This window comes from Natator depressus, chromosome 4 (genome assembly GCF_965152275.1).
Source record: "Natator depressus isolate rNatDep1 chromosome 4, rNatDep2.hap1, whole genome shotgun sequence".
Taxonomy (NCBI): domain Eukaryota; kingdom Metazoa; phylum Chordata; order Testudines; family Cheloniidae; genus Natator; species Natator depressus.
In genome coordinates this window covers 39,950,632-39,969,880 of record NC_134237.1, presented here as the reverse complement: position 1 = coordinate 39,969,880, position 19,249 = coordinate 39,950,632, and the positions used below count along the sequence as shown (strand labels likewise).

Sequence of the window (19,249 nt, the reverse complement as noted above, 5' to 3'; positions counted from 1 at the left end):
ACACTAAATTTATGGCTTGTTACAACATTCAACCTAATAACAACCCCCATAACACTCCTAAGCTGCTTTCACACCACCTTTCTTTCCCTTCTTTGATTGGAGGGGTGTAAATGGGCCACTTCACCTTGAATGGTCCCTTGAAATATGAATTAACTACTTATGCTAAACTATCTGCTCAGCTTGTATTTAGCTGTGATACTCTGAGTATGTTTTCCAGATCTGAGGAAGAGCTCCATGTAAGCTCGAAAGCTTGTCTCTCTCACTAACAGAAGTTGGTGCAGTAAAAGATATTACCTCATCCACCTTGTCTCTCATGTTTATGAATGTGAGTAGTCCCAGTGAACTCAGCGTTTGTAAAGTTACTTGTGTGTTTGCAAGATTGGGCCTATCTTCTCTGTTACAGTCAAAATGTTGTTTGCCTTATATTTTGTTTTATCTTTTCCCCTAGCGTCCTTCAGTGCACAGAGAACATCAATCCAGGAGACACTTCGAGAAGTTTTCAGTGTTCTGTTTGCAATACGTCCTTCAGCTCAGAGTCGAGGTTTTGTGTCTGAGTTACTGGACTGCTGTCATAGCATTGCTGGCCTCCCTTTGCATGTTTGCTTTCAAGCTTATTAGTTTATGTGAATCCTAACAGTGAAAGAAGTGAAATACTTTCATTCCTACCAGCTGTAAGTAATGCATGAGGTGGCCCTGGAATTCTGCTGCGTGGCATGTGTTAAGCTCAGAGTGCTTGCTATCAGTCTGTGTTCTCTAGCTATGTCTTCATGTGTTATTTTTCCTTTGCTGGTTATCCAATGTAGTTATGAGCAGCACAAAGAGGCATGCAGAGGGGATGCTAGATTCATATGCAAGGCTGATAGCTGCGGGAAGAGGTTCAAGAGTAAGGATGCGCTGAAAAAGCACAAGGAAAATGTTCACACGGGTAAGAAATGATTGAATATGACATTTTTAACAGGATTGCTGATCTGTTGCCTAACAGACCACTTTTTGTTCACAAACCAAAGCAAGAACCATCTTTCATTCCATTTCAAATGGTATTCTTGATACATTTTCATTTAGTTTTATATCTTATTTCTGTAATGTTTTGATTTGAGTAAAATTAATGTAACCTTCCCACTTCTTCCAAAGGCTGTGGATATAATTAAGTATATCAGGAACAAAAGAAATCCTAACAATGGTAAATGGCCATTAGTAGAAGGAGATGGCAAAATTGTTAAAAATGATGGACAAAAGGCAGAATTGTCCAATAATATGTCTGTTCTGTATTTGGAAGGAAAGAAGATGATGTACTCATCTCTGATGAGGATAATGAACTACTCCTATATCCATTAGTAACTCAGGAATATGTTAGCATTTACTAGGCTAGACGTTTTAAAATTAGCAGGCCCATATGACTTGCACCCAAGAGTCTTAAAAGAGGTGGCTGAGATGTCTGGCTTCCTGGTGTTAATTTTTAATAAATCTTGGCATATCAGGGAAATTCCAGAAAATTGGAAGAGTGTTAATGTATGCCTAGCCCTTCTCAATATTAGCAAGGTGACCTGGGTAATTAATTAATAAATCAGTTAGCCCAGCATGAATCCTGATCAAAATAATGGAAAACTGATGCAGGATTCAATTAGTAAAGAGCTAAAGGATGAGAATATAATTAACATCAGTCAATATGCTTCAGTTGAAAATGGGTCTTATCAAACAAACCTGATTTCATTTTTTGATAACTTTATCAACCAAATTTGAAATGATAACTTCATAGATATATATACTTATAATTTTTGAAGGCATTTGACTTAATACCATATGACATTTTAATTTCAAAAATAGCACTATACAATATCAGTAAAGCTCATCTTAAATGGATTAAAACTACCTGACAGATCTAAAAAGGTGGTTGTCAAAGAAAAATCATCTTTGAATGGGGTTGTTTCTTCTGCGGTTCTCCAAGGATCGGTAGTAGGTCCAACACTATTGAATATGTTCATCAGTGATCCGGAAGTACATAGAAATCACTGATATATCTTGCAGATGACCTAAAGATTGGCAGAGTGGTAAATAACAATGGGAATAGAGCAGTCATTCAAAGCAATGTGGATCACTTGATAAGCTGGGCCCATTTGAACAAAATTTGTTGCAATACAGCAAAATGTAAAACCAAAGGAACAAAGAATGTATGCCATGCCTACAGAATGTGGGACTGTATCCTGGAAAGCAGAGACTCTTAAAAAGATTAGGGGTCATCGTAGACTAGCATTCAACGTGACCTCCCAGTGTGATGCTGTAGCAAAGAGGGCTAATGCGATCCTTGGATGTTGCAGAACCAGGGAGATAGCTGTGTTATTTTGTATGCATTTTATATGTGCTCAGATTACCTGCTTGATGATATTCTGGCTGACTGCAGGGAGTTAAATCAAAGGAGGCTATTAGAGAGGAGCAAATAGGAAATGAAACAATGACAGAGATGAGATATGTACAGGGAGAATATGCAGGGTCCTTAAGAGAAACACTGGGTGAGTTAGCCAGTGGGAAATGCCTACTTGCTTGTTGCCAGAAGGGCCAGAGATTGAGATCAAAAGAACACTAAGCAGTTAAAATTCTCTGTGTACAACAGAAAGGAAGTAGGCTGGCAGCAGCTGCTCAGGGAGAGCAGAACCTTCCATTTTCTATTGGCATTGCATAATTAGGGCCAGCCTTATACAGTCATGCAGAGGTATCAAACTTTCCTATTGCCTTTGTGCATTACCACTTCAGGCATGGTGGGGAGCAGTCACCAAGGGGCTGCTACTTTTCTGCCTGCTTAGGTAGGCGGGGAGTGGGCGGAGCCTTGATTCTGCTGCTCCACCATACTGGAAAGCAGAAGTGATAAAAATGCCCAAGAGAAAGTAATCTACTACTGGTGGGAAGTATTAGTGTTTACTTTGAAATAGAACTGTGGAGTAAGAAAGATGGTCTAGAAAATGATAGTACACTGTAGACTTCCCTTCTTAACTACAGGGTTTTGGTACATGGCTGTGATATATGCAGACTTTTTTTTTCTAGCTTAACTTCTTTAGTTTTATCCTAATCAATCTTCTGCAGACTGAAACATCGAGGATTAAGACATGTTTTGTTAAACGTAGTCCCCACAGGCTATGGAATGTTCCAGTTTCTAGCTACCTGTGGCTGCGGCTTATTTGAGATTAGAAGTCTTTTCAGCATTTTTAAGAGAATACAATTGTATATTTTCATACAGTGCTTAAACAATATCTATACTCCCACTTTATGTTGAAAATTTTCCGGAGAAAGTGCTAGTGCTGGTGTTCCAGGTTTTTGAGTTGTTTTCTGTAAATCACCCAAGTCTCTCACCCGTAGAGCTGAGATTACCACCAGTTTATAAACTAAAAGTCTAGTGTATGTTCTGATGTCATGGTTGTTGAACACAACAGTCGAGACAGTCTGTCAAAATCAAGTCTGGCAAAGTGGATTCTGTGCTGAATATCAATGTCTTTGTATGCCCTCTGTGAGAGGTGGCTGCCAACATAGGCAAAGTGTTCTACATTTTCCAGTTCTTCTCTATCAGTGTAGACCTTCCTTGCTAGGTCTGATGATTGACTGGGAGCTGGATGGTAGAGAATCATCTGCTACTGGAGTTCAGTTATTGTTTTTGATGATACTTTAGTTCTGGCACGGAGGCAAGAGAGGTTGAAAAGGTTGCCATCAGTCCAATATTGGATGCCGATGTCCTGTACTGCACGGTCTTGGATTAGCTTTTTCAGAGCTGCTAGGATAATGGAGAAGAGGATGGGTGCCAGTACTCAATCTTGTTTTACGCCAGTTCAGATGCAGAGAGCTCAGAGGGAGAGCCAATACACAGGATGGAGGCAGTCATCTGGTCATGGATGAGTCTTACAGTTATAAGTGGATGAGTGGTAAATTTGCTTGGGAAACCAAACTTTGACATGAATTTCCATGGAATCTCACGATTGATAGAGTCAAAGGCTTTGGTCAGATCAATAAAGGCCATATACAACTCCTGGTGGTGTTACTGACATTTTTTCCTGGATCTGCCTGGCTGCGAAAATCATGTCGGTGGTGCCTCGTGATGGTCTGAAGCTGCATTGGGACTCTGGAAGAGGGAGCAGGCGATTAAGACAGATTCTAGCAAGAATCTTTCCAGTGATGGAAAGAAGGGAAATACCTCAGTAATTGCCACAGCTGGCCCTGTCTCCCCTTTTGAAAATGGTGACTATGTTAGCATTATGTAAGTCAGTAGGGATTTCTTCAGTGCGCCAGATTTTGAGAAACAGAAAATGAAGTTTGTGTGTCAGTGTTTCTCCCCCCGCGCTTTCAGTACTTCAGCTAGTATGCCATCAGGACATGGGGCTTTATTGTTCTTCATTTGCACGATTGCTTTGCAGACCTACTCAGGTGTTGGTGGGTTGGCAAGAATTTCCCAGTTTGGGTGCTGAGGGATGGAGTCAGTGGTGTTGTCAGTCACAGTTGATTCTTGATTTAGAAGCTTTTGGAAGAGTTCCTTCCAGTGCTCGTTGATGTATTCATGGCTTTTCAGAAGAGTGCTACCCTCTTCAGATCTCAGTGGTGTGAGGCCATGTGAGCTTCATCCGTACAAGGTCTTTGTCTCAAAAAAAAAAAAAAAATCTACATATCATGTCTGTCAGTGAATGCTAGGATTTCTTTTGCTTTGTCCTCCCACCATTTGTTTTTGATTTCTCAGATCCTCTTTTGTACTTCAGCTTTAAGCTGGTGGAAAGAGCTGTGCTTCTGACTGGATAATGGATGGTTTTGCCAGTCGCAGCAAGCTTTCCTCTTCTGGTCCAAGAGGGCTGTGATCTCAGTGTTCTTGTCATCTGACCAGTCCTGATGGCAGTGGGTAGTAGCAAGGCCGATGGATTCCTCATGGATGGTCTATTTTAGGACTTCCTAGTCTTCTTTGACGCTTGTGTTGTTTCCAGGTATGCATGTGGTCAGTTTTTCACTGAGGTGTGCTTTGAAGTTCTCTTGGTGAACTGAGGATTGAAGTTTTTGGATGTTGTATTGCCATCTGTGTGATTTTGAATTGCTTTCTGTGTTTTGGTGCTATCCTGAGGGACATGACTGACCTCACCAGACAGTGGTGAGTCCAGCAATCGTCTGGTCCTGGGTAACTTGGATGTCTCTTAGATCCTACATTCTTACAATGACTTAGTTTAGGAGGTGCCGCTGTTTTGAGTGGGGGTGTTGCCAAGTTGTTTTTTTTTACTTGTTGCTTTGTCTGAAGATTGTGTTTGTGATCACAAGGCCGTGCTCTGTGCATTTGCTAAGTAGAAGGATGCCATTGGAATTGGTCTTACCCACTCCTTTCTTCCCACTGGTGCTGCTCCATATGTTAGAGTCTCGGCCAACTCTTGTGTTAAAAGTCCCCTAAGAGGATTATGTTGTCTGTTTTTGGAATGGAGGAGAGAATTTTGTCAAAGTCAATGGTTTTATAGGCCCCATAAGAAAGGAGAATTTTAAAGATGGAAGTCCTCTCTGTTCCTGATTGGAGCTTAGAAGCTAGCAGACTGCAGCAGGAGTGAAGCAGTTCCTGTCAGGAGAAAGATCTTAACTTTTGTCCAGGCCCTGTCAGGGGTGGGGAAGAGAGGGAAAGAGGAAGAGTATGAGAAGATGCTGGAGATGGGAAAAGGCATAAGACCGATCTAGAAGTGAGATAAGAAGAGAAAATGAAAGAACAGAAGGATGGCAAACACACACAAATCATTAGAAGAATAAGAAATAAAGGAGGACTTGAAGCCAGGAGAAGTGGGAAGAGAAGTAGTAAAATATACGGAAAGAGCAAGGCAATGGGGGAAACAGAGTAAAGATATAACTAAAGGGTGAGGTGTGGAAGGAAAAGTATACAATGGAGGTGGGGGAGAGAAGCATGGGACAAAATGCCAATAAGGCAAAATAGTTTGTGAACGTGTGTATGCTCCACAAATGGCTTTGTGCCCTTCAGCCCTAGTGGGCACTGAGAAAAAGGCTCATTCTGCCAGCAAAGTATCATACCTTGGAATCCCTAGTTCTCTTCAGCAGCAGCCTGGTGGCCTTCACTGAGTATACAGATTCAAGGAATTTGACCCCACTTGGCTATAATCTAAACATATTAGCACACCTGCATTTTGACAGAGGCTTCTGTCTGTAGTCTTGCTACATAAGCAATGGAAGTCACTAAAAAGTTTATCATGCTAACTTATCAGGAGACCATGGCACAGCTCTTAGAAGAGAATAGTCTGCCTCAAGGTCCAAAGATAAATTGACTGTTGGATAATTAGCTTTTAGTGCCCTCATCTGAAGGTGAGAATTTGGCTTACAGAATGCCATTTGTCTCTGAAATCAGTGTCAGTGAAACAAGCCCTTTTTATTTCATCCACCAGTTCCTTGTGTTCAGTGACTGATAAAGACCTGAATGCAATAGAAGTTAGATGCAATCCCTAAGCACTGGCAAGGCAAGAGTGAGACTGACACAATTATCCAGGCCTTTGTTGCCTCAAGATCAGATTGACTCAGACCAGTGCCCCATGATCTATGCTAGCTTCGAGTAAGATTGTTGGAGGAATTCAAGATGTCGATTTTAACTTATAAAGCCCTAAATGGTGTGACACCTGGTTTCCTGAGAGATTGGCCCTCCCTGCGATATACTGCCACAGTTGAGAACAGCAATGGTGCTGAAACTGGAGGTCGCTCACTATAAGCAAGAGGGAGTGGCAGGCAGAGTATTCTCTGTGAGGCGTCCTCTGTTTTTTTGGGATGAGAGTCCAGATTTGTTAACCTTCTGAGCACACTGTAAAGCCCATCTTTATTCCCTCATTGTTAAGGCTATTGGGATTGAGGTGGGGTATATTTATGGGCAGTCCTTTGTCTGTGCTTATGTTGTAATTTTTAATTTATGGGATAGGGGCCCAAACTACTCATGTATTTTAAATATTTGAATGAATAAGCGGATGGGGGGTGGGTCTTTTTATTATTCTTGTTAAACTGATTTGTTTAACAATTTTCAGGGAGGATAAAGATCAGATCCAATTCAAAAGCTGATTTAATTATTTGTAAAATATGTGAAAATTGGAAAAATAAATAATAAAAAAAAATGTACAATCTTCAGGAGGACAAGTGCAGAGAAGATCAGACACTTGAAGCCTGGAAAAATCTTGAGCTGGAAACCTTCTGATGTGTTAATTTCTGATCTATGCTTCATTGCTCTTCCAAGAAACACCCAAGAAACATTTTGCCTACCGTTTAGCATTGTGCCCTTTCTTTTTAGTGTAATGTAGTGTAATTCTTGGATATATATCAGGAGATATGTCACATGGGCCTTTGGTTACAAACAAAGAACTAAGTTTGTAGTAATTGTGCCCTGCATTACAACAGCTCTGTGCGGTACTAACATGAACTTGAAACCACGGTAATTAGTAGACAACCCTAATTAAATGCTCTGTCACTTTTTAAACGAACTGTGAAAAAGGAAGAGAAATACATTTGGTAGCTGACCTTTAACTGGGTTTATAGTTTTGCATGATAGATTAGATATGTATTCATGATGCAGTTCTATTACAAATGCCCTAAGTTAAGAAAGTGTTAATGGAATTCTCTTTCTTACTGCACACCTAGCAGGGTAGAATGCTTACAACTTTTAGGCCAGGCTGTCATTACAGAAAATGGAAGTTTTGGTGTTGACTTCAGTATTATTTTTCGTTGTTTCACTGATTCCAAACATTCTGCTTAACCTGTGACGTGACGTTTTTGTGGATGATAATTGTTTTGGCTTCTGAATAACAATGTTTTTTAGTTGTGACATGAAGATTGATATTAGATTGATATTTCAATTTTATCACATTCTTTTCTTAAAAAAAAAAAAAAAAAGTGAAACCTTTCTTGATTTACATTCCATTGAAAAAATAGCTTATAGGACACCTACAGAGAACTCCTGTAACCCAATACCATGAAGATGGGTTACAAATGTAAAATTTTCTGTCAGTCAAATGACCTGTGAAAAATCACACACCCAGTAGAAACATTTGGTTTCTTTCTTTGCACTTCCTTTTTAAGATGTTTCTTGTTAAGATGTATTTTGTTTCTGTCCTAGGAAATTCTAGGAAGAAGTTGATGTGCTCTGTGTGCAATAAGAAGTGTTCCTCAGCTACAAATCTTCAAGAGCATCGAAAGGTCAGTAGGATGAAAGCTGACCCACAGCAGGCTTTGACTTCACCAAGATGTAAGGCCAGGGAGCATGAGTCACTTGAGAGCTGCTGTAATACAAACTATTGGGTAGTCTTTTTTGTGGTTACAAAAGCAGTGCCTTTTCTTTGAGTATGAGTATTTATTTTTGTATCCACAGTAGATCAAACCAAAAATCCTGGTTTCATTCTAATATATCTTTTACCAAATATAAAATTTCATGTGTGTGTCATGTTCACATTACCAAGCTAAAACAAATTGTCTGCTTTTTATTTTTTTATTTTTTTGTCTGCAGTTCACAAGGAGGGAAGTGAATCCAAGTGTATTTTAGCCATTAAAGTAAATCTGTGAATCTTTCTTCCTATGCAAAAATGCAAACAAGTTTTGTCTTACCACCCTTTGTGAAAATAACATCACAGTCCTAAGGGTGTTGTATGCAATCTTTTTGAGTTATTTGGTTAGTATAAAAAGTGCCACTTACCAAAAAATAATAATATTTTTTGTGCATACATTGAAATAGTGTGATCTTTAATAACCTGTACAGAAAGAGTTAATATCCTGAAAATAATGGAGTTAGTATAGAAATACAGGGTTATGAATATGAGATTCAGAATCCATTCTACCCAAAGGAAGACCCAGCAAGATTAATTTGATAAATTACCAGAACCTTAGAGGGCCCGTTTCTACAAAAACCTACATTGTAATGTTTATCAGATTAACTATAAGTCTCTAATAATGTCCAGTTATAACCTAAATCCAGTAAGGATGTAGATGGTATCAATTAAAATAAGATGTTGCAAGAGGAGTGGTAATCCCTTGTACTAGCTTTTTGTGATTTACTTGCTAGCGTTAATGTTCTTCTGTACTTTTTCTTGAAAAAGACTTACCAATTCTACCATGCCTTCTCAAACCTAATCAAAATGCATCCTGTTTTGTTTTAGCATGGTACCCGCAAACCACTGCACATTAAGGTAGCTATAAAAAGAACAGGAGTACTTGTGGCATCTTAGAGACTAACAAATTTATTAGAACATAAGCTTTCGTGAGCTACAGCTCACATAGTTTATGCTCAAATAAATGTGTTAGTCTCTAAGGTGCCACAAGTACTCCTTTTCTTTTTGCGGATACAGACTAACACGGCTGTTACTCTGAAACCTAAGGTAGCCATGTGATGCTGCAAATCAGGAACGTCCCACTTTTGTAGGCATATCATTGTTGGGCTTATAGATAAGATCATTATTTTGTCTCAGTTGTTATAAATTCCTGCAGATCCTGCCAGCCAAAGGATCCGTTGACAAGCTTTGCCTGTGGCACTAATGGCAGATTGATTGAATGTCTATTTATCGCTGATCCACCATCAAGCTTGTCAAACATGGAAAATTACAATAGGGCAATAGGAACAACAAGACAGAAAACAGTAGGGTAATTTGCCCAGCATCTTAGATGTATGTGCACAAATGCAAGGCATATAGGGAAGAAAGAGGAAGAACTGGAAGTATTAGTCCATAAGATAAATTATGACTTAATTGGCATCACTGAGACTGGGTGGGATAAATCTCATGACTGGAGTATTGGTAAAGAGGTGTATAGCTTGTTCAGGAAGGAGAGATGGGGGAACAAAAAGGGGGAGGAGTTGCATTATACATCAAGAATATATACACCAGAAGGAGGCGAGAGGCAGACCATTGAAAGTCTCTGGGTAAGGATAAAAAGGGAAAAAAGCAGGGCCATGTGACGGCAGGGGTCCCCTATAGACTACCAGATCAGCAGGAGGAGGTAGATGAATCATTTCTAGAACAAATGACAGAAATATCCAAAATGCAAGACCTGGTAGTTATGGGGGACTTTTCCAATAGATGTCTGGGTAGTTAAATTAATACGCCAAAACACAAAGTATATAATAAGTTCTTGAAATGTATTGGGGACAGCTTCTTGTTTCAGAAGGTGGAGGAAGTAATCGGGAAGACAGCCATTTTAGACTTGATTCTGACTAAAAGGGAGGAATTGGTTGTGAATATAGAAAGTAATTTAGGTGAAAGTGATCATGACATGATAGGTTTCATGATTTGAAGTAAAGGAAGGAGTGAGAGCTGCAGAAGAAGCACAATGGACTTGAAAAAAGAGACTTTAACAAGATAAGGTCCTATGGGAAGAAAATCTAAGGAAAAAAGAAGTTCAGGAGAACTGGCAGTTTCTCAAAGAGACAATATTAAGGGCACAACAGCAAACTATCCCAATGTGAAGGAATAGCGCAAACATGTAGGGATAAAATGAGAGGCTAAAGTACAAGGGAACTCTCAAGAGACACAAAAGGCAATAAGATGAGGTTGTATAAATACATTAGGAGCAAGAGAAAGATGAAGGAAAGTATAGGTCAATTAGTTAGTGGGGAAGGAGAGTTAATAACAGATGACATCACGAAGACTGAGATGTTTAATGCCTATTTTGCTTCAGTCTTCTCTAAAAAAGTTAATGGTGACCAAATACTTAACATAATTAATATTAACAGCAAGAGGGAAGGAACACAAGTCAGAATAAGGAAAGAACAGGTTAAAGAATATTTAGATAAGTTATTTGTAAACAGGTTAGCAGGGCCTGATGAAATTCATCTGAGGGTACTTAAGGAACTAGCCGAAACAATCTCAGAACCTTTAGCCATTATCCTGAAGAACTCATGGAGGATGGGTGAGGTCCCAGAGGACTGGAGAAAGGCAAATATAATACTTGTCTTTAAAAAGGAAAATCCATGTTGGTTATTTACCCCCTAACTCACAGTAAGTAATACCCTTCCTCCACATGTGGTCTCACTGATCCCAGTGGAACAGGAGTGAAGTAATGTGAGTAAGTTTAACAGAAGCCTAGCCTTTTTAAAACTATACCCTGCAAAGTTAATACACCTCAGATTCACCTCTGCAAAGTTATTCAAAGAACTTTTGTCCTTTTTAATAGGCCAAATGAAGATTTCTGATAGTATCACTTTTTAAAATGAGGAAATATGATTTGTTGAGGGTGCATAGACCTTGGTCAGATAATCACAATTCTAAAAATGTGTCTGACTTTTTAATCCCTCTTGATCTACCACCGTAGGGCTGTGTGTGCAACCAAATAATTAAACTGTTTCTGAGTGAAGTCATTCTTGATATAGGGAGAGGCAAAAAAGGCTTTTTTTTCCCTATGTGTAGAAATATTTCCCTCTGTTTAATTACCCACTAAGACCGCCATTTCCTTTTTTAGGAGAAAAGCAAATTGTGTGTAATAGAAGTTCATAAATTGAAATCAGACAGTTACATGGAATTAGAGAGAAATCTGGACTCTGATACATTAAATAGTAGTCTACACTAAAGAAAAACACTCATCTCCTGAAATAAGGTGTCTGAAATATTTGGGGAGGAATTACTATATTGTGAGGTGGCAGGTCTGTGGAATTATACAGATCTGAACTTCAACCCCAGAAAAAGAAAAACCAATGAAGCTGAAAAAAATATAGTAAAACCATATGAATCAATAGGGAGAAGGGAATATGGAATTTATCTGGATAAACAGGGAATTTTTCAGTACAAATGATGTCCACTGAGGGGCATAACCTAATTTTGGATAAGGGTTTTTTGGCGAAATAAGACTTTTGTCCTGTTTACATTGAATAGTACGTAAATGGAAGGGCATGGATGCCTTGTGGAGTATTAGAACTGGTCTTGAGACAATTTAAAATATTTAATTTGCTTCAAAATTCAGTCATTAGTGCAGCATCAAGTCCAGGCCCTAGATGATTGCTTGGACAGATCCATCCTGTTGGGTGCACGAGAACATTTGATATCTTTGCTAGAACTCTCTAGAAAGTTTTGACCTCCGGGGCTGTGTGCATAGTATGGAATGCATTTGCATTTATTAATGTAGTTTAGGGAGAAGAAGGCTAGTGTTTGATATCTGGATCTTATGATCCAATAGTTGAAGGCTAGCTCTTTAATTGGGGATTAAGTCATTTTATCCTTATCTATATTGTTTTTATTTTGTTAATCAATGAAGATGTTAGTAATCTGATATTCTTGATAATGTTGAAATATGTTTTTATTTACAGTGGACTCCAATAGCATTTCATATTTATTATGCTTTCTGAAAATTATTAGATGTGTGTTATTTTGTTGTTGAGGTAATATTTCTTATTTGACCAACTTCTGTTGGTGAGAGAGACAAACTTTCAAGCCCTTTTTGTTAATTATAAGCCCGTGCTTACTGGAAATAAATGAACTGAAAATATTTTTGCAAGGTATTCTACATTTATTTATTTTTTGCTTCATGTTTCCATATTGATGAGATTTAAAATGAATGTGATATTACATATTTACATAATCTTTGTTCCTGTGTGTTGTCTTAGTGATAAATGTTTGTTCAGAAGTATGAAGATTTGATTTTTGAGAGACACTGTTGTTCAGCATGGGATAATTAAGGAAGAAATCACAATATATCCATGAGTATTAACATAGCTACAAGCTAAGAAATAATTACAGTCTGTTAGAGATGTTCTGTATATCTAAGATGTGTGATCTTGTTTGAGACGCATATTTAATTATCATTAAACACTCATTTTGCAGGTTCATGAGATCTTTGAGTGTCAGGAATGTGACAAGAAATTTATTTCAGCTAACCAGCTAAAACGCCATATGATAACTCACTCAGGTAAAAAAAAAAAAAAAAAAAAAAAAAAAAAAAACCCTGTGGTTTTTCTTGTATACCAGAAATGGTCCTTGAGGTATATCGCCGTATGTTATTTTTTTAAATAGATGTTCTGATGGATTCTGCAGTGTTTGGGAGCTAGTTAAAGTAAATCTGGTGCCAGCTAACTCTTTGCACCAGTGGAAGGTCCAAATTTAATGGTGCAACCTCCTGCTCCTGGCAGCTTCTTCAAGCTTCTCCTTCAGGCTAGCTGGGATGGGAGAGTGCAATGCTATGGGGATTGGGGAACTAATAACATTGCTGTTTGCTTTCTGTAGGGGTTTAGGTGTCTAGTGGTTGAATAGAAGGGGTGCAGAACTGGGATATGACCTAGGCAGGGCTGTGATAAAAGGAGAGACGTTCAGATTCTCTAATGGACTCGCATTTTGAGCACAGAGCTCCTAGTCAGAATAAAGCAGTTTATAATCCACACCATGCAGTAGACCACACATTAACATATCAGCCTGCCTGGTGGCTGGTGGAGCAGGTCACCGTGACTGGCAGCATCTTGTGTCTGCACGTCTGGCAGCATTATATGAATTGACACTGCCAGCGTTTTTGATCATTGGAACCTGGCATTTCTAGATCTTTCATCCAGTAATTAGAAACATCAGCCAACATAATGGAGGCACGAACTTAGTTCTGTCAAATACATTAAAGTTTAAACATACAGGATTTTGTAACAGCGGAGCCTTTTAACATACCTGCTTTCTTGGTTTCAACATACTGCAATCACATTTATTTTAAAATAAGCTTTATCCAGAGGCTTTTAGCTTATTTTTGACGCTTTTGGATGAGACTACAGGGCTTGGGTTTGAGTCACCAGTTCAAGCAGAAAGGCTTTTGCATAGCAACTTTTGGTTTTCGAAACTAATATGATATGTATATTGTTAATTAACTTTTAAAACATTTAAACTGTCATGCCCTCTTTCACATTTGTAATCTGGAAACAGGCTTTTCCTCTTTGAAGTCATTCTCTTTTGATTTAAGCTAATTAATCAGAATTTAGTGTTAGCAATGATTATTGCAAAGAATGTGCCAATTTCTTGAGATACACCGTAGCTCATCTTTTATGAAGTGACTTAACTGTCTAACATAAAGGGCATTAGATGTCTTTCTAATTGGTTTAATCTTAATTGGGTTGACTTAATTGCAAAAATCTCTCTGAGGAGATGACTGTCTCTGCCTTTCATCTTCTCCCCCTGTATAAACAGGAGATTAAATGTCCCCCACTCATTTTCTGCAGAAAAACGCCCCTACACCTGCGAGGTTTGCAATAAGTCCTTCAAACGACTTGATCAAGTGACTGCACACAAAATAATACACAGTGAAGATAAACCTTATAAATGCAAGCTTTGTGGAAAGGGATTTGCCCACAGAAATGTTTACAAGAATCACAAGAAGGTAAAGCACTCTGCTGTTGTTGTTTACAGGTCTGCCAGCCTCAGATATGCAGCTATTTTTCTTTTAAATGGTTGATCATTAAGCTCTGGCATGCTTATAAACATGAGATTAAAGTATTGGAAAATGTATTTTCTAGTGTTCTTTGTTATAACCAAGATCTCAAGATACTAAATGAATTCCAGTAAAATACAAACACACAGAAATGATTCTTCTGCTAAATGCACTGAATAAATCCCTATTTTGAGTCTTCTGGTTTGTTTTTATATGTTATCAAGTCAAATATTTATCTGATCTAAAAGGTCTCTAGTTTTTGGCTTAAAAAAGAATGATCATATTTGAACAAAATGAGCAATAATGCTGTTGCAGTCATTCCTAATCGTACTTATCAGGAGATACTTTCAAACAATATATTATTTGCATTTGGTAGTGTTAAATAATACATTACTGAAACATCAGAAGAAACACTACCCTAAGAATGTACACATGAAAGGATGCTCTATTTCTGTTGATTTAAACTCAAATCTGCCTGTCCTAATTTCTGTAATGCCTGTCATTACTTTTAACCCTACATTACATTTTCAATGGCAAGGCTACCCATGACTGCTGCTTCAGAATTACAAGACTGTAAAAAAAGAAATTATCTGGCTGATTTCCTGCCCAGTCTTTGGAACTCCTTGCTTCCCCCCTCCACTTTGATGAAACTGATATACCTATACTTATAAGGTTTTCACAGTGTGGCTCATGTTATATGCCATCTGGGAATTTGGCACAGGATCTTTGCACCATCTCTTGTACTTTCAGTCATAAATCATATGAAAGTAATAATAATGTCTCTTACAGGATGAAACAGTGATGACTCCCCCCCCACCCCCTCCAAAACAGAACGTATGCACAAGCATGCTGAAAGATAAAGCTAGCTGCCATGTATATTATGATCATAACTTGCATGTGTAACTTCATTTTAAAAAAAACAACAATCAAAAAACAAGACCTTACCAAGTGGATACAGTTTTATGAAAATTCCTGAAATACTTAATCTGGCCAGCTACTTCTGTATCTAAAAACTAAGAAAATCTACACATTTTGTTATGATAACCTTGATCTGATGTCCAATAGAGAGTTTTGCCTGAATAAGAACTTCAGAATCAAGCAAGAATAATGAATGAACTACCATATCCTTTTGGCCCCATACTGCAACCCTTACTTAAAGTCAGTGACTTTGCTCATGTAAAGATTCTTTGAGTAAACCTTGCAGGATCGGATCATATATTTGCTGAAGATTACAGATTCTGCTAACTGAGAGAAATGTGCAAACTTTATAGTTGATCATCTGGTAAATATCTTGTTTAGTTTTTGTCATAATTATTCCCACACTTTACAATAATACTTATTTCTTGAGTCTGTATGCTAGTAATGCAGAGACTGTCTTAGTCCCGTTAGATAAAGACAATGCACAGAGAAACAAACAAAAAAAAAAAGATCTGTGCATTTAATGACACAACAGCGACAAGTCCTGTCAACCTCTTCAAGTCCAAGCAACTTACTTTCTTTAAAACACAATAAATCCCTGTGTACGTTGAACAAACAGCGTGACACAAACTATATGATAGAAGGGGTGCTAGTCTATTTGTATGGCCATGATTTAAGAGGACTGCACTATTCACAAGAGGTAGAGGGCTCAGTGACTTGTTGACAATGTAGTTATCCCAATGAGATGGAAATTTAAAACTTCATACCATCCTACTCCATCACATATTTCATTTATGCTTTTTTATCAAGTTTGTGGTTTTGTTTGTTTAAGTCTACATCCTCCTGATTGGGGGGGTGTGTGTGTGTGTGTGTGTGTGTAATCCTATGGGAATACTGTATCTGTTTTATTTTCTTTGGGTGAAAGTAAATGTTTGCACCCAAATCGGCTGACAGCGCTTTTCCAGTTTCAGAATACTTTTACTGTACTGAAGCAGCTTGGTTATAAATGTGCAGTAGGAATGGTGTGTGCTATGGTTAAAAAACAGACAAATAAACAGTATGTAATGGAAAACATATTGTCAGATTTGAAAAACCTTTTTGGCTTTTTCACTGCATCTAGCATTATATGACAGACTTTCATTTATAATAAGAAACAGGATGGAAGTGTTTTCCCCTCTTTGAATTTTATATGTATCATTTGGATTGTTTGTTTGTTTGATTAATGTTTAGAGGATACCTAAGTTGGTGTTGTGTGGAAGTGTCAGAATAAAGTAGTACTTTTAAACATGGCTCAGGTTCTGGGGAGTGCTGCCCACTGTGCAGGTTAAGACTGGGCTTTTCAAAGAAGCTGAAGAGAATTAGGTGCCCAGCTCTCATGGAATTTCAGTGGGAGATGGGAGTTAACTCACTTGGGATAAGTCTACACAGCAAAAAAAAACAAAAAACCACTGCATGGTAATGAATCTCAGAGCCTGGTCAACTGCCCCGGGCTTGCGCTGGGAGCTAAAAATAGCAATGTTGACATTCGGGCTTGGGCTGGATCCCGGACTCTGAAACCCAATGAAGGGGGAGGGTTTTGGAGTCCGGACTCAATTCCGAGCTCAAATGTCTACACTGCTATTTAGCTCTGTGATTCAAGCCCTGTGAGTCTGAGTCAGTTGACCCAGGGCTATGAGACCTGCTGCTATGTTGTTTCTTTTTGTTGTGGGGTTGGGGGAAGACAGGGATGGGGTTGTTTTTTGCAGTATAGATGTATCCTTAGGCTCCTCTGAAAAGCCCAGTCTACAGAATTAAATAGGCACTTGATATGCACAGTTCCTTTCTGTGGAAGAGGAGAGCAGTGTTGGAATTGTGCTGGAGAGAAACCCTGTTACCTTTCATGATGGAAGATCAGACCTGATGAAAGTGGGCATATAGTACAAATTATTTTTGTACGCAGAAGTATCTGGCTTTGTTTCCCCCACCCTTTCATTGCCTGTTGACTACATGTTGCAGATGTTGTCAGGGAAGAGAATGTTGAGATCCTTGACGAACTCAGCAGACACAAGATGCAGAAGGGCCTAGAGCTAATCAAGGGGTATTCACTCAAGAAAAGATAGACAGCTGTACCGATGGCACTACCATGTGGGTTCTACTAGAATAAGCAGCTGTATGTTGGGGTTGAGAATAGAATTCTACAAGACCCATGCTAGTTAAAGCTTCCTAGGGAATGTTGCATAGCAGCCCCTTCCCAGCTGCCTTGGTCTCATCATCCTCCAGAACAGATGCCAGTGGCTAGCTGCAACCCCCCTGTCGGAATAAGAGTTGTGGGTGTCTTGGGTGCCACATCCTCCCTCTGTGCAGACTTTCCAACACAAGGTGCCCTGTGCCGGCCCAGATTCTGAATGAATCAAGTCTATAGTATATGCATTTCCATGCCATGCAAAACACTGGAATGTATAAGCAGTCGTTTCCTAATAAGGATAAAATTCAAATGAGGAAAATTATTTTCAAGCATCTCTGCCTGTGTTGCACCTTCCTCTATTTACATTACTGTGTGAGCTGCACTAATGCAGTAAAATGCTTACAAATATTCCCAGTGTAGATAGACCTTTTCTGTGTTGATACGCTTTCCAAAAACCTGGGTTCAGTCCTGTATCCAAATTTTCAACCACGGACTTTGTAGAAAAGAGCTTTGGATAACAACTGAGTGGATTAGATACTTTTCCAAGGCCCTGATTCAGCAGTGTACTCAAGCCTGTGGATCGGGTTCTAGCCTAGGACTTGGAAGACCCATGCTCAGTGTCGTGCTTTGCCACCGACCTTTTGTGCAAGTCACTCAGTCTGATTGTGCTTCAGTTTTCCATCTCTAAAAATGAGGATGATAATACTTTCCTACCTTGCAAGGGTATTTTGAGGATAAGTATGTTAACAACTGTGAAGCACTGTGAGGTCTATGGATGAAAACTGCTAGATATTTAGCTTTTAGTTAGGCGTGTGAATAGTCCTACTGAAGTCAATGAGACTACTCACATTGTTAGTATTAGGCAGTTGCTTAAGTACCTTGCTGAATCAGAGCCTAAACTGGTAAATGCAGCCCAAGGAGTTCTATAAGGATAATGGGCACCCTCCTTTTGACTGCAGAAAATACAGGCCTTGGTGCTTGCTGCTTCAGCTTGCTCCCAGTGGAGGTCAGCTGCATATGAAAGCAGCTGCAATCTGTTCTATTACATTCAAATTAGGGGCATCACCTGGGTGTGTGTGTGGCGGGGGGATTGGATATATGATAGTCTACACTTGTATGATTAAATCCTGCTCAGTGTTTTTGCTACTGCATGTATATTAATCGTATCTTTTAAAATACAAAAGTTGGTGTATACAATATACTCTGTGTGTGTGTGTGTGTGTGTGTGTGTGTGTGTACTATTATACAATATTTTGTATATTTATTATACAGTTAGATGTAATTTTGTAACTGCAGCTAAAGCGTTATTAGTTGAACCTTCAAATTTCATGTGAGCATATCAAAAATACTAGGCCAGTTTTCCAATTAGGAGGCTCCTACTCTAGAACCCATGTGCATTTCTAGCAAACCCAAAGAACGCATGGTGTGAGCAAGTGAACATGTGATTGTGAGAAGTGTGCAATGATGACAATGATGCATTCATCTCAAGGTGCACTTTCGCATGTATTACACATTTAGGTTTTTGTCTCAATTATGAGCTTTAGAAATACAGTTGGACTCCTATATTGTAGCTAAAAGGCCATATCTGAGAGAAGCTGCGAAGGGCTTTTAAGTGACAATGGATGGGTCCTGCACCCATAGAACTAACAAATAGAAAAGCATTCTAGAGTAGGGTGTTTTGAATAAAAGGAAGTGACTTTTGCGCTCGTGAAAAGTGCCAGATTGACAGCCCTGGAGACTGAACCCTTCTATTTATCCACAGAACAGGTACAGCACAGACAGCAGCACTGCAAGCTTCCCCACAGTGTCTCATCA

General features: G+C 38.9%; 1 protein-coding gene across 2 annotated transcripts in view; it reads left to right on the top strand.

The window, feature by feature from the left end:
- The window catches only part of PRDM5 (PR/SET domain 5), a 131,922-nt gene that overhangs the window by 41,365 nt on the left and 71,308 nt on the right, over window positions 1–19,249 (top strand). For both annotated transcript variants that reach the window (XM_074950019.1, XM_074950018.1), the window contains exons 6-10: window positions 449–541; window positions 804–925; window positions 8,096–8,175; window positions 12,777–12,861; window positions 14,144–14,301. In XM_074950019.1, coding sequence (XP_074806120.1) covers window positions 449–541; window positions 804–925; window positions 8,096–8,175; window positions 12,777–12,861; window positions 14,144–14,301 — 538 coding nt within the window. The remainder of the gene's footprint in view (window positions 1–448; window positions 542–803; window positions 926–8,095; window positions 8,176–12,776; window positions 12,862–14,143; window positions 14,302–19,249) is intronic.